The sequence below is a fragment of the Oenanthe melanoleuca genome, chromosome Z (genome assembly GCF_029582105.1).
Source record: "Oenanthe melanoleuca isolate GR-GAL-2019-014 chromosome Z, OMel1.0, whole genome shotgun sequence".
NCBI classification, from domain to species: domain Eukaryota; kingdom Metazoa; phylum Chordata; class Aves; order Passeriformes; family Muscicapidae; genus Oenanthe; species Oenanthe melanoleuca.
The window spans coordinates 20,597,358-20,609,797 of NC_079362.1; the positions used below are offsets into that span (position 1 = coordinate 20,597,358).

Sequence of the window (12,440 nt, forward strand, 5' to 3'; positions counted from 1 at the left end):
GAGTATTTGGTCTGGTCTGTACCTGTGTCTGGAGACCCCACAATGAGCTGGTGGAACTTCCTTTTACCATAGCAATTTGATATTTATTACCAGATCAGTTGCAAGATCTTTGTTGTGTGGTGTGTTCAAGCCTTTCTCAATTAATGGATTAATTTCTGCTGTAGTACTTGAGCCTTTCTGGAGCACGTCTGAATGATGTGCCCGTGCTGAGGAGGTCTGGAGAGGAATTCAGGGAATGGCAGAGCAGAGCAAACTGTTTTAAACAGAACTGGCTTCTAAAGTTGAAGATTTTATATGCTTGTTTCTTTTAGTGTCTGTCTGGTACTTGTAAACTAAATTTCCAGCTAACGAAGTATTTTTACAGACAATATATTTTTTTTCTTATTCGGTGTTTTGTCTGCAGGAGTTACAGGGGCTCAGGTATATTCAGGGTGAGCTGTACATAACTGAACTGAAGAAAAACATGTAACTACAGTCCATATTATTCCTCTACATACTAAACACTTGTAAAAGGAAAGAATATATTAAACTTTAAGGTAATGAGAAGCAGAAAAATAAGCTGCAAGCAGAGAAAGCATATGCCTACAAGTCATTATCTGCTAAGGTACTTGTCTCCTGAGCTTTAAAGCTGAACACCTCTCTTGTGATGGAAATAAAAGCCACTAGTTACTGTGACTGATTGTTCTCTCCAGCATAGATATGACACACAGATAGTGTTGTTATTTTGTTGTCTTGAAAGGTATTTTAAGTAGTAATAAGTGATCCAGTGAGGGGAAAAAAAAAAAAAAAAAAAAAAAAGAAGAGTGCCTTTTAGGTAAAAAAGAGTTTTGGGAAGGGGATAATACTTTTATTCAAATGCATGCTAAATTGAAATTTATCAAACAAAATGTTATCCCATTTAAATTATTGATGGTGCAATATGAGATGTGTAACCACTGTGATTCATGAAAAGGAATTTCTCTTTAGCTTCTAGCTGGAGCAAGATGTTTTGCACCCAATTCCCATACTCCAGTGTTGCCCACTTCCAATTTGATACATAGTACTGGCCTGTCTAAAGTATGTTGGCATTGCTGCAGAATAATACTTGGCTGAAGAACTTACTTTACCTGCAAGTACAGCTGAAGCTCTGGAAGTTAATTGTGAAATCCTGGAGAAAGTGTGTTAAAAATTGGGCTTCAGGTGATGAGGAGCGTTCTCTGCCAGAAGTCTGTTGGGTGTATGTGCTGACTAACATGTCCAGCTGCTCTCACCCAGTTCTGAAAGAAACAAAAGAGTAATTTCCTGCTTTTGCCAGTTTTGCAGAAATCTGAGTCATAACCAGGTCATTGCTATCGTTGGAATATTGTTGATGGGATGGGGATAAAATAATTTCTACTGATTTCTTATGGACGAGGGCACTGAAAATATTAAGCTTTATTTTGGAAAGTGCAAAAGTAAAGTATGTGTCTGGGCCCATGAATCTTCTGCTGTGTTCCAATTTCAAAAACTGATGTTTGCAACAAATCCTTTTTATCCATAAATAGCACACTGTATGGCAGAAGGCTTATCCCCAGCAGCTGTAAATAGTGTAAATAGTCTAAAATATGATTCAGCTTTTTTGTTGCAATATCCGAAGTAAATGAATGCCTCTTGACTTACTGAAAGCATTCCAGTGTGTAGTGGGTTGACCTTGGCTGGAAGCCAGGCACCCATCAAAGCTGCTCTATCACTCACCCTGGTAACTGGACCAGGGAGAGAAAATAGAACAAAACATTCGAGGGTTAGATAAAGACCAGGAGAGATCATCCACCAAACAGTATTGCAGGATAATGAGAAGTAAAATAAATGTTAAAAACACTTCCTCCCCACATGCTTCTCCTCCCCAGCTCTACCTTCTCCCCCCAGCAGTGCAGGGAGATGGGGGGTGGAGTTTATGGCCACTTTATGGCCAGTTCATCACTCGTTTCTGCTGCTGCCCAGGGAGGGGAGTCCTTCCTCTGCTCCAGCATGGGGTCCCTCCCACAAGAGACAGTCAGGAATTTCTCCAGCTTGTGTCCATTGCACAGACACCAGTTCTACACAAAATGCTGCAGAGTGGGTCACTCTTCCATGGGGTCAGTCCTGTTCCAGCATGAGTCCTCCAAAGGGCCATAAGTCCTAAGAGCAAACCTGCTCCAGCTTGGGCTCCTCTCTCCCTGGGTCTGCAGGTCCCTGCCAGGAGACTGCTCCAGCACAGCTTCCCATAGGTTCACAGCCTTTTGGACACACACACCTGCTCCAGAGGGGGTTCTCCATGGCTGTGGGTGACCCTCTGCATCCCTGTCACTCCATGGCTGTGGGGGACCCTCTGCATCCCTGTCACTCCATGGCTGAGGGTGACCCTCTGCATCCCTGTCACTCCATGGCTGTGGCTGACCCTCTGCATCCCTGTAACCCCCATGGCTGTGGCTGACCCTCTGCATCCCTGTAACCCCCATGGCTGTGGGGGACCCTCTGCATCCCTGTCACTCCATGGCTGTGAGTGACCCTCTGCATCCCTGTTGCTCCATGGCTGCAGGGGCAGAGCTGCCTCTCCAGGGGCTGCACCACGGGCTGCAGAGGAATCTCTGCCCCAGCACCTGGAGCACCTCCTGCCCCTCCTGCTCCACTGACCCTGGTGTTTGCAGGGCTGTTCCTCTCATATATTCTCAGTCCTCTTTTCTTTGAGCACATTTTCATCAGCCCAATAATCATTTTCTCCTTCTTAAATCTCTTATCAGAGAGGTGTTGCCATCATTCCTGGGTGGCCCAGCCTTGGCCAGTGACCTGTTCATCCTGGAGCTGGTGGGCATTAGCTCTGCCATACATGAGGAAACTTCTGGCAGCTTCTCAGGAGCCTCCCCTGTAGGCCCCAATGCCAAAACCTGACCATGCAAAACCAACATGTTGTTAGAAGGGGATTTTAGTGCTGTTTTGCCTTGTGGAACAGAGGGGAAGTTGCTGCTATGTTAATTGCTATTAATAAAGCATCACCATTTTATATGAAATATGTTTTAGAGCTGCCTCTTGTATATCATTAACTAATATGAAATAAAAAAATAGCAAAACTATACCTCCAATCTTTTGCAAAAGATTTGGTAGATGGGCTTTTTGAGTGTTTACATACGGTGGTTTCAGAATGTAGAGAAATATTAGTTTGGTATTAGAAGGTACCTGTGTCTTTCTGACTCATCTGGTGCAGATGGTTCTCCCTGAGTGGTAAGTGTGTGCATGCATAAAAAAGCTAGATAAGGTAAGCCTAGTTAAATGGCCTGTAATTAAGCTCTGATTATTGAGTTGGTTTGGAGTATTCATAATTAGATATGTGTTTATTTATGATATCCTTCCACTTCTCAGCAGAAGGTTATTTGTTTTGTATATATGCTTAGCCCATTTTCCTTACTGTGTTAAAGTAATTTTCAGGTTCTGTGGAAGAACCTTTGCCCAACTTCAGTTCATTCCACATCCTTCTTCCTCCATTCAGAACACAAAATCTGCATTTTATCAGCTCCACCTCAAATGAATGTTTTGCTTTATGCTTTATAAGATGAAACAAAAATTAACAATGGTTCAGCAACTTTCTTTTTATATTCTAGCTCATCTTGATGTTCTATTGTCAGTAAATGTTAATATTAAGGTTTTGTTTAATTCTGATGTATATAGTACTGTCTTTAACTGCGGAACTGTTTTATTTAAAAAAAAATCCTCTTCTGAGGAAACACTGTTTACCTTTATGTCTTTGATATGGAGAAAAACATTTTGCTGCTGTTGGGTGTCCAGCTTGTAGTGTTTGGGATTCCAGACATAAAATTTGTGTCTCAAGTAGTCTAGAGTTGGTCTTATTTATAGTGTTGCTAGAACTTTGAGCTGTTATCTTTTTGGCATGACTGGAATGATTTTGTAGGCAGCTAAGTGGGGTTTAGTGGCATGTGAAAATTAATTTTGTTTTTTATGAGATTAAAAAGTAGAAGTTTGCTGCAGAAGAATAGGAAAGAGGACAGGAGGATGGAGCAAGAGAGACAATTCTGAGCATGTTGTGGGAGCCTTGAAGTTTGCTAAGTTGTGTCTTGGTTTAAAAGATAGGTATCTGCTAAGGAAGGCAAAAGCCTGTCTTGGAAAGGAAAATGTAGACTATTTCCCTGTGCTTTATTATAATTTTGAAAATTAAGGGCTTTTCAGGCAAAGATACGAGGATAGTTCTTTACTAGTATGTATAAATTTAAAAAAATATACAACTTAATATGAAAATTAAAATAAAAATGCAGTAATATAAAAACCTAACACACTGACAGAGTCAGAATACAACCTGACACCCCGTCAGTCAGTCAGGGTGTTGGTAGCAGTCCCATTAAATGGTGGCTACAGTCCTCCTGCAGTGGCAGATGTGGTTCAGCTGAAGCAGTGCTCCTGTAGAAGGGTGCAGTTTTCCTTTGAAGGTCCAGGGATGATGTAGATAGGTCTGTTTTTTCTCTGGGAAGCCAGTGGGAAAAGGTTGACTGTGGTGTTCTAAATTTTAGATTAAATCTAGGTAGGAATGCTTGGCTCTTCCTCCTGGGTGGAGCATCTCACAATGGGATGATGTAATTTTAACAGTCATGCAGTGAGACTCCACTAACTGGAAATGGGTCGTGGAAGAGGTAAAAGAACAGTGCCTCCTTGGTTTTCACAGTTGGTAAAAATAAAAACCATAGATACAAAAATATATATAAAACATACTTTTGGTTACATCTTGTATTGCAACCTGAGACAAGTTGTCCAAAACTTTGCATGCCGGGTTAGAAGAAGGTTGCTGATAACCTTTATGTTTAGATGTTTAATTATGGCTAGGATTACAGTGAAACAGGGAATAAGAATTTTTTTTTTTTTTTTTTTTTTTTTTTTTTTGTGTGTGTATACTGTATTTTAAATGTGTGTATAACAAAATCAAGAAGCTCTGCTGTTTTATTTTGTTTACATTGTGGTACAAATTGACTGTCCTACATTTGAGCTAAAGGACAGATCTGCATTGGTGGGATAATCAGTGTCATACTTCATGTTTTTCCCATCTCCCCTTGTAACTGCTTGTAAGTTAATAAAAGCAACTATGTAAAATATGTGAAGGGGTATCTTCTCCTGAAGTCTTAAGTGGATTCAGGATGAGTGTAGCAAAGTTTTTCTGAACCTCTTCATTGTGAGCAGCCCTGTGGGGCAAGACTTGGGATGGCTGATGGAAAACTCCAGGTGAGCCAGCAGTGTGTGCTCACAGCCCACAGAGCCAGCCTTGTCCTGGGCTGCTCCAAAAGCAGTGTGGCCAGCAGGGGAGGGAGGGGATTCTGTCCCTCTGCTCTGCTCTGGTGAGACCCCACTGCAGGGCTGTGTCCAGCTCTGGGGTCCCCAGCCCGAGAAGGACATGGAACTGTTGGAACAAGTCCAGAGGAGAGTCGTGAAGTCAATAAAGGGACTGGAGCACGTCCCCTACAAAGCCAGCTGGGGCTGTTCAGCCTGGAGAAGGGAAGGTTGTGTGGAGACCTCTTGGCAACCTTGCAGGATCTGAAGGGGCTGTAGGGAAGCTGGAGAGGGAATCTTCATCAGGAGCTGCAGTGACAGGACAAGGAGTAATGGGTACAAACTGAAAGAGGAGAAATTAAGGTTAGCAAGAAATTCTTTACTGTGAGGGTGGCGAGACACTGGAACAAGTTACCCAGGGCAGTTTGGGTTGCCTCATCCCTGGAAGTGTTCAAGGCAGTTTGGATAAAGGCCTTGAGCAACCTGGTCTCATGGGAGGCGTCCATGCCCATGCAGTTTTATTTTCTTGTATACTGAGTAGTATTTGAAGTTACTGTGTATAAATTACAGGATGCCTTAGCCTCCTCTCTGATTAAATAACGAAACAATACAGATCTCTAACTATAAGTAATGCAGTAGGAGTCTTGATACCTCTGTGTAGCTGCCATACCTTTTTGTTGCTCCTGTACTTAACAACATATTGAGAGGTGGAATTTTTTCTTGTTTGAGGATCTCATTCTAGAAGTGGCTTGTTTGATACCCTTGTATTGCCATGCATTTCATATCAAGGCCTTATCTGCTACTTTTGTGAGTTCAATTGATTATTTCCAGGCATTTACTTAATATATTTACTTAATTTGTTCTCCATTAATTTATAGTACTTCAGTGTATTAGATCACTCTCATGTTAAAGAAAAAGATGTAGTCAAATCTTGTTTTGTTTGGAGCTTTTGAAAACTTGTTAGAACTTACAGGTAGAACTGAATAATGGTAGGAATGCTACTGACGTCTGAATTGTAGAAAAATCTGTGTAATCTACCAATGAATTTGTGTTGTATTGGTCTGCAAAAGAGCACACTGGTCAGTGATGCAGAAAGTATGCTGATTGTGGCCAAATGCTTTTGTGCAGGTTTGCTAGTGGTATTTGCTGTACAAGTGGTTTTGAATATGCAGGTGGGTGGTTTAAAGTCACTTGAAATGTCAGTTTTGTTGTCAATACCAGGAGGATAACTGGGGAATAAATAAGGGGGAATATGTGAGGTCAGTGATGGGCAATAAAATACTGTATGCATTTTTATTTATTCCCGTGAGGTGTTCAAATGTGATCTCAGGTGATTAGCAGTTTATCCATTTCTTCTGGATAATATTGGATAGTATAGAGAGCCTGAATTACTGCAAAAAGATCCATCTGCTGAAAGCAGGTTCCAGCCAACATCAAAAGATGGCAAGCACAGGACATGGTCCTTGCTGGTGACCTCAGCTCATGCAGTGCTGTCCCTCCCATCTGTGATCCCTGAACACTGGTTATTTGCCAGTGTTTTCTGATAGGCTTTGTCCAAGTTGCTTACTGTTACCTTTTTTAGAAGTTTCTTAGCATTTCAGCATACTGATTTTTCTAATTACTTGATTTAAAATTTAAGGCCTTTAAAAAACCAAACCCAAGCAGTATTTGTGTAAAGATCCTGCTTTGCAAGGAGTACCCAGTCCTGTGTGTCAAGCCAGATAGTTAATTTCAGTGATCACAGAATAGGGTGTATTGAAAGAAAATTCTGAATGTTTGGGTCCACTTGTTGGGGATTCAGCATTTGACACCTATAAAACCACTTTAGTGCCTAAAACCAGACCATATGCTGCTGTCCTGACAGGAAACCATGTCACAAAACCAGCCCCGCTCTCTGCTCAAGCACAAGAAGTATCTGTGTGTGACTGAGGTTAGGTAAGGAGAGTGTGGGTTACAGTGGACTTTAAAATTTAGGTTTAAAACTATAGGAAAGGAGACTTCTCTACTAGCCAGGCTTAAATGCAGTGTGCAGCATTTAATAATCTAAATTTCTGAGAAAATTAATGCAGAACTCCACAGTTAAAAATGCAGTTATGACCTATTTCAACTGTAATTTGTCTTAAAACAATGCTGTTTTGAAAGTGAACAGCTACAGCACAAATCTGAAAGCTGGTGTTCTGAGTCTTGATGGCAATAAATACATTGATGGAGAAGAATGGCAACTAATAGACAGGCTAATTAATAAATTATTAGATTAGGAGGATTAAATTCATAACTTTATCAAATCAGATATGTAATAAGGGTTAGGAGAACCTTGAGAAGCATAAATAAACTTCTTGGGATGAAAAACAAAAGACTGAAGAGAAAGAAAAAAGTGTTTAAAACTTTTTTTTTTTCGTAATATGAACAGCTGAGTAATGCCATAATAAAACAAGATAAATCTAATAAAACATTTACAATGCCAGGCAGAAGAGAGGTCTTTGTCAAAGGCTCTTCACAGAAGAGAAGTGGTTTAGATACCCAGCATGACAGTCTGAAACTATGTGATCATGCAGCTTTTTTTCTGTGCTCAGTCAACTAAGGGCTTGTTCTGTGACAGTGATGGAATCAGTGAACCAATGCTTTTCTGGATTTTTTTTTTTTTGGTGGGGGGGTTGGTAGGAGTTGAAAACAGCGCAGTAAAAATGCACTGAGGGCTTGCTGAGGAGCTGTGGCCATCACCTGATTTCTTCTGCTCAGCTGAATTCAGCTGAAGCTCCCTCAAGGGCAGCTGACTAATTTGCAGGCAATTTGTTCAGGTGCTCAGTGTAGCTGCAGAGTAACCCTGAAAACAACATGCCTTGAGCTTGTTTGTACCTTATGTCCATATTGTAATTACGATGTTCAGTGCTGCTTGTGGAAAGCTGTGCATCCTGCTAGCAGAATTCCTTTTATAGCCAGAGCTGAGAAATCCTGGACAGCCCTCATCCCACTCTCAACCTCCTTTATTGAAAGAAAATACTACAAAAGCAGGAACTTTCTGCCAAATAAAACATGCAAAAAACGGTGAGTCCTGCTAGACCTCTCTGTTACCAAGCACATTGTAGCATTATCTGCTGGGTTCTCTCTCAGAGCAAGTTGTGGAGCTCTGGAAACCTGCAGCAGAGCACAGCACTAGTGACTCTATCCCAAGGGCTGTGCTCCTGTGTCTGAAAAGTTTGGCTGAATGCAGTAAGGTTTGGAGTGGGAAATTGCTGTCTGTACAAATGCAGTTACTGTGCAGCAGTTGTTCTGTAATACTCAGTGTGTGGCAGCTTACAGCAAAGCTAGCTCCTATTTTGGATCTGAATCTTGAAACTTTCAATGCAAGATTGCTTCAAGAGAATAAAAGGCAGTCAAGTGCTTTAAAACCTTAACATCGTTTTTTCCCTCCTATAAAATTATTTCAATTTTAAAGTGTGTTATTTATGCATACTTTAGTTTTTGTCTATAAACAGACATTGACAGAGTGGGTCTGTCGTTTAAAATTGGAATCCTGAGGAGATTCACAAATCCATGTAGTTTAGAAAAATATTAGAGAAACTATATTTTTGCATTTTAGTCTAACTGCTGAGAGAAGATGGGAAGATAAACTAATGAGGTTACTCTAACATAAGCTACTGAAATCAGAAGATGAAATTCAAAAACTGTGGAAAGACTTCAGGCAATAACTTGCTTGCTCCCTTAGTACACCCTAAGTGCTCTAAAGGAAGTAAACTGATTAGTTTTACACCCATTCTTCTTGTAGTACCTCTGGCACTATACATGTACATTCATACATATGAGTGCTTAGTCTGACTAGCAAATTTTGCAGTTCCTCTTTGTTACATGCTCCTATGCAGAGCTTGTACTTAATTCTTCTTTCCCATGCTCTTCTCCTGCTGAAAACCCCCTGGAGATGTTGGAGTAGTGTCAGGTAGAGGCAGTCCAAGATGTCCCAGTAAAAAAGTAATCCTCACTAAAGGAAAATGAGTTCCTCTTTGAGTACACAAGATCTTTTATTGGCAGTGGAGGATTGTGAGTGAATTAGTGCTGAAGTAGTGCTGGTGACTGTAAAGCTGGTTGTGTGACCCAGGGTAAATATGGTCCAGATATTGTTGTCTGTTTTCAACAAGTCTAAACCAAGCTGAAAAGAATGTGTTGGAGGAAATTCTCTCTGTGACATTTTAAATTCCTTTTGCTTTACATGATTGGAAGAGTTCATATTCCTTTTTGGGATGAAGCTTCCTTCAAAACTATCAAAGAGAAGACTGTAATTTCTTTTGTGTTTTGCCATGATTTAGGTGAGGAACTTTCAGTAACTGATAATATTGTATTATATGAGATACTTTTCTTATATAACACCAGGGTTTTTTACACAGTTTAGGAGGTAATTATTACCAAGCTAAACCTTGATATACACAGGAATGCTTCTCAGATATCTACTTGTAAGGCTTATTTATTGATTTGATTCATTAAATGCCATGTGCTTTGGAAGATGCTTTTCTGACTATGATTCATATATTCATATCTCTTCTCTTTTCTTTTTTTTTTCAGAGTGACAAATCCAGACAGGGTTCTCTAAATTTCTCTGTAACACCTGCATGTAGTTACATGTACATCAAGTAAGTGTAGTATTCTGAGCAGTTTGCTCCTCTGTATGAATAACGTACTGAAACTACTATGATTAAAGTTTTTTTGTGCTTGGGATCACAAATTTCATCTCAAAACCTAATTTTTTCCTTGTTCTTTCAATGTATTACTTTTGTACTGAAGAAAGTAGCTCAAAATATTGATTCACCTACATTTTCATTCAGAGGTCTTTAAATATTTTTTAAGGAAACTTCATGCCTGTATTTACTTCAAAAATGCCTAGTGTAATTTCAGCATGCTGGTATTCTCCTTTTTTTCTTGACTATGTGCTCCCATTCTTTCAGAATCATAGGGTGACTTGGGTTAGAAGGGAGTTTCAAATATAGATTAGGCCTAACCCTGGCCCCCCTTGGCCATCACATTTCACTAGACAGTGTTGCTCAAAGCCCCTCCAGCCTGGCTTTAAACACCTGCAGTAGGCAGGCATCCACAACTTCTCTGGGCAGTGGGTTGCAGAGCCTCACCCTCATGGTAAAATATTTATTCCCTATGCCTGGTATAAAACTACCCCCTTTCAGTTGAAAACCCCTTGTCTGATCACTATGGACTCTGGCAAAAAGTCTGTCACCCCCTTTCTTTTAATCCCCCTTTGAGCAGTGAAAAAGCAGAGTTTGCCCCAGAGCCTTTTCTTCTCTGGGCAGAAAATTCCCACTCTCAGCCTGTCTTCACAGGAGAGGTGCTCCAGTCCTTGGATCATCTTTGTGGCCTCCTGGACTCTCCTCAGCAGGTTCTCCTCCTTCTTTTGTTGGAGGTCCCCAAGCTGGATTCCACGCTCTAGGCGGGAGTAGGAGGGCAGGGTCACCTCTCTGGACCTTCTGGCCACACTGCTTGTGGTGCTCTTTGGTGCCTTTCTGGGCTGCAAGGGCACACAACCAATTTTATATCCAATTCTCCCTGTTTTTGGTTTAGGTTCTGTTGCATGCATTTTAAATATTTACAGCTCACAGCTCTGTCAATAATCTGCGCAGCTAAAACATACCAGATAGGCAGTAGCTGGTGTCAGAAGGAAAGAGAGAAAGAAAGAGAGAAAGAATAAGAGAGAAAGAAAGAAAGAGCGAAAGAGAGAGAGAAAAAGAAAGGGAGAAAGAGAGAGAGAAAGAAAGAGAGAAAGAAAAAGAGAGAAAGAAAAAGAGAGAGAGAGAGAGAGAGAGAGAAAAAGATAGAGAGAGAAAGAAAGAGAGAAAGAAAAAGAGAGAGAGAGAAAGAGAGAAAGAGAGAGAAAGAGAAAGAGAAAGAGAAAGAGAAAGAGAAAGAGAAAGAGAGAGAGAGAGAAAGAGAGAGAGAAAGAAAGAAAGAGAAAGAGAGAAAGAAAGAAAGAAAGAAAGAAAGAGAAAGAGAGAAAGAAAGAAAGAAAGAAAGAGAAGAAAGAAAGAAAGAGAAAGAAAGAAAGGAAGAGAAAGAAAGAAAGAAAGAAAGAAAGAAAGAAAGAAAGAAAGAAAGAAAGAAAGAAAGAAAGAAAGAAAGAAAGAAAGAAAGAAAGAAAGAAAGAAAGAAAGAAAGAAAGAAAGAAAAGAAGAGGCCCTATAATGAAAGTCACAAGTTACTCTGCTTTAAGTTCCTCCAGTCTGTATTCTTTTCATGGAAAGTTTGCCTAATGTTATGAAAAACAAAAATGCATGGCCTTAATCCTCTAGGAAAGACTAGTAGGGTGAGAGCAGTGAAAGCAGTTGTGTATCTCTGCCAGGTAACAGCTTCAATGGCTTTGAGTACATCCCAGTGCATCCCAGTAAGAAGTTTCAAGGAATATTTTATTGTATTTGTGATTTTTCCTTGTTTAGAATGACATGCAACTGAAAGAATCTTATTTCCAAAAGGAGATGTTCTTAGCTAATGCAACAGAAGATAGTGTTTGCATGAAGTTTAATTTATTTAACATTTAGTTTTGACACTTCAAGGTAAATCTGGTATCATGAAAGTGTTTAGGAATCTGAGAAAAAAGGAAATCTGCATCAGATTTCTTGATGATTTACATAGAAATGTGTTGTCTATTGAAATCATTAAAAGAAAAAATAGTTTAGTGCAGGGTACTGTATCTTTAGAGGAGTTGGGCTTTTTTCTGCTTACATTTAGAAAATATATATGTTTTATTGTTTCTGTATTTTTATAAGTGTTACTCATTTCGGTGTTTTGTGGTTTTTTTTTGTTTTTTTTTTTTTTTTTTTCTCTTAAAATTTCTGTTTATGTGTAAAGGAAACGAACCCCTTCTATCTCGTGAGAATCCCTGTTTTGTTTGTCAGCTGTGGGAAGTGAGCACTTTCAGGCCTTGCTTGCTTGGGTAGCATATGTAGATTAGAAACCTGTTTTTCAGAGGTAAAAGCATGGAAATTTGTTACTCTGCTGACAAGTTATTAGTATAGCTTAGAATGAAATTCTAACATTAACTCAAAGTAGCATTAAAGCACCTCCTTGTGTTAACTTCAACATCTTGCACCAGATTGCTGTAAGGGAGTGTAACTTGTCAATAGCCATATGATAAGGAAATTTTACAAGTGTCTTTTGGATACCATCTTTTTTGTTATTGTTGTTTC

At 39.9% G+C, this 12,440-nt stretch overlaps 1 protein-coding gene across 2 annotated transcripts in view; it reads left to right on the forward strand.

Moving 5' to 3' along the window:
* The window catches only part of TNFAIP8 (TNF alpha induced protein 8), a 57,866-nt gene that overhangs the window by 3,717 nt on the left and 41,709 nt on the right, over window positions 1–12,440 (forward strand). The window contains exon 2 of one of the 2 annotated variants that reach the window (XM_056514200.1): window positions 9,817–9,884. The exons of the other annotated variant lie outside the window; for it this stretch is intronic. Within the exon in view, the coding sequence (XP_056370175.1) occupies window position 9,884 (1 nt within the window). The 5' untranslated portion in view covers window positions 9,817–9,883. The remainder of the gene's footprint in view (window positions 1–9,816; window positions 9,885–12,440) is intronic. 2 annotated transcript variants of the gene reach the window in all.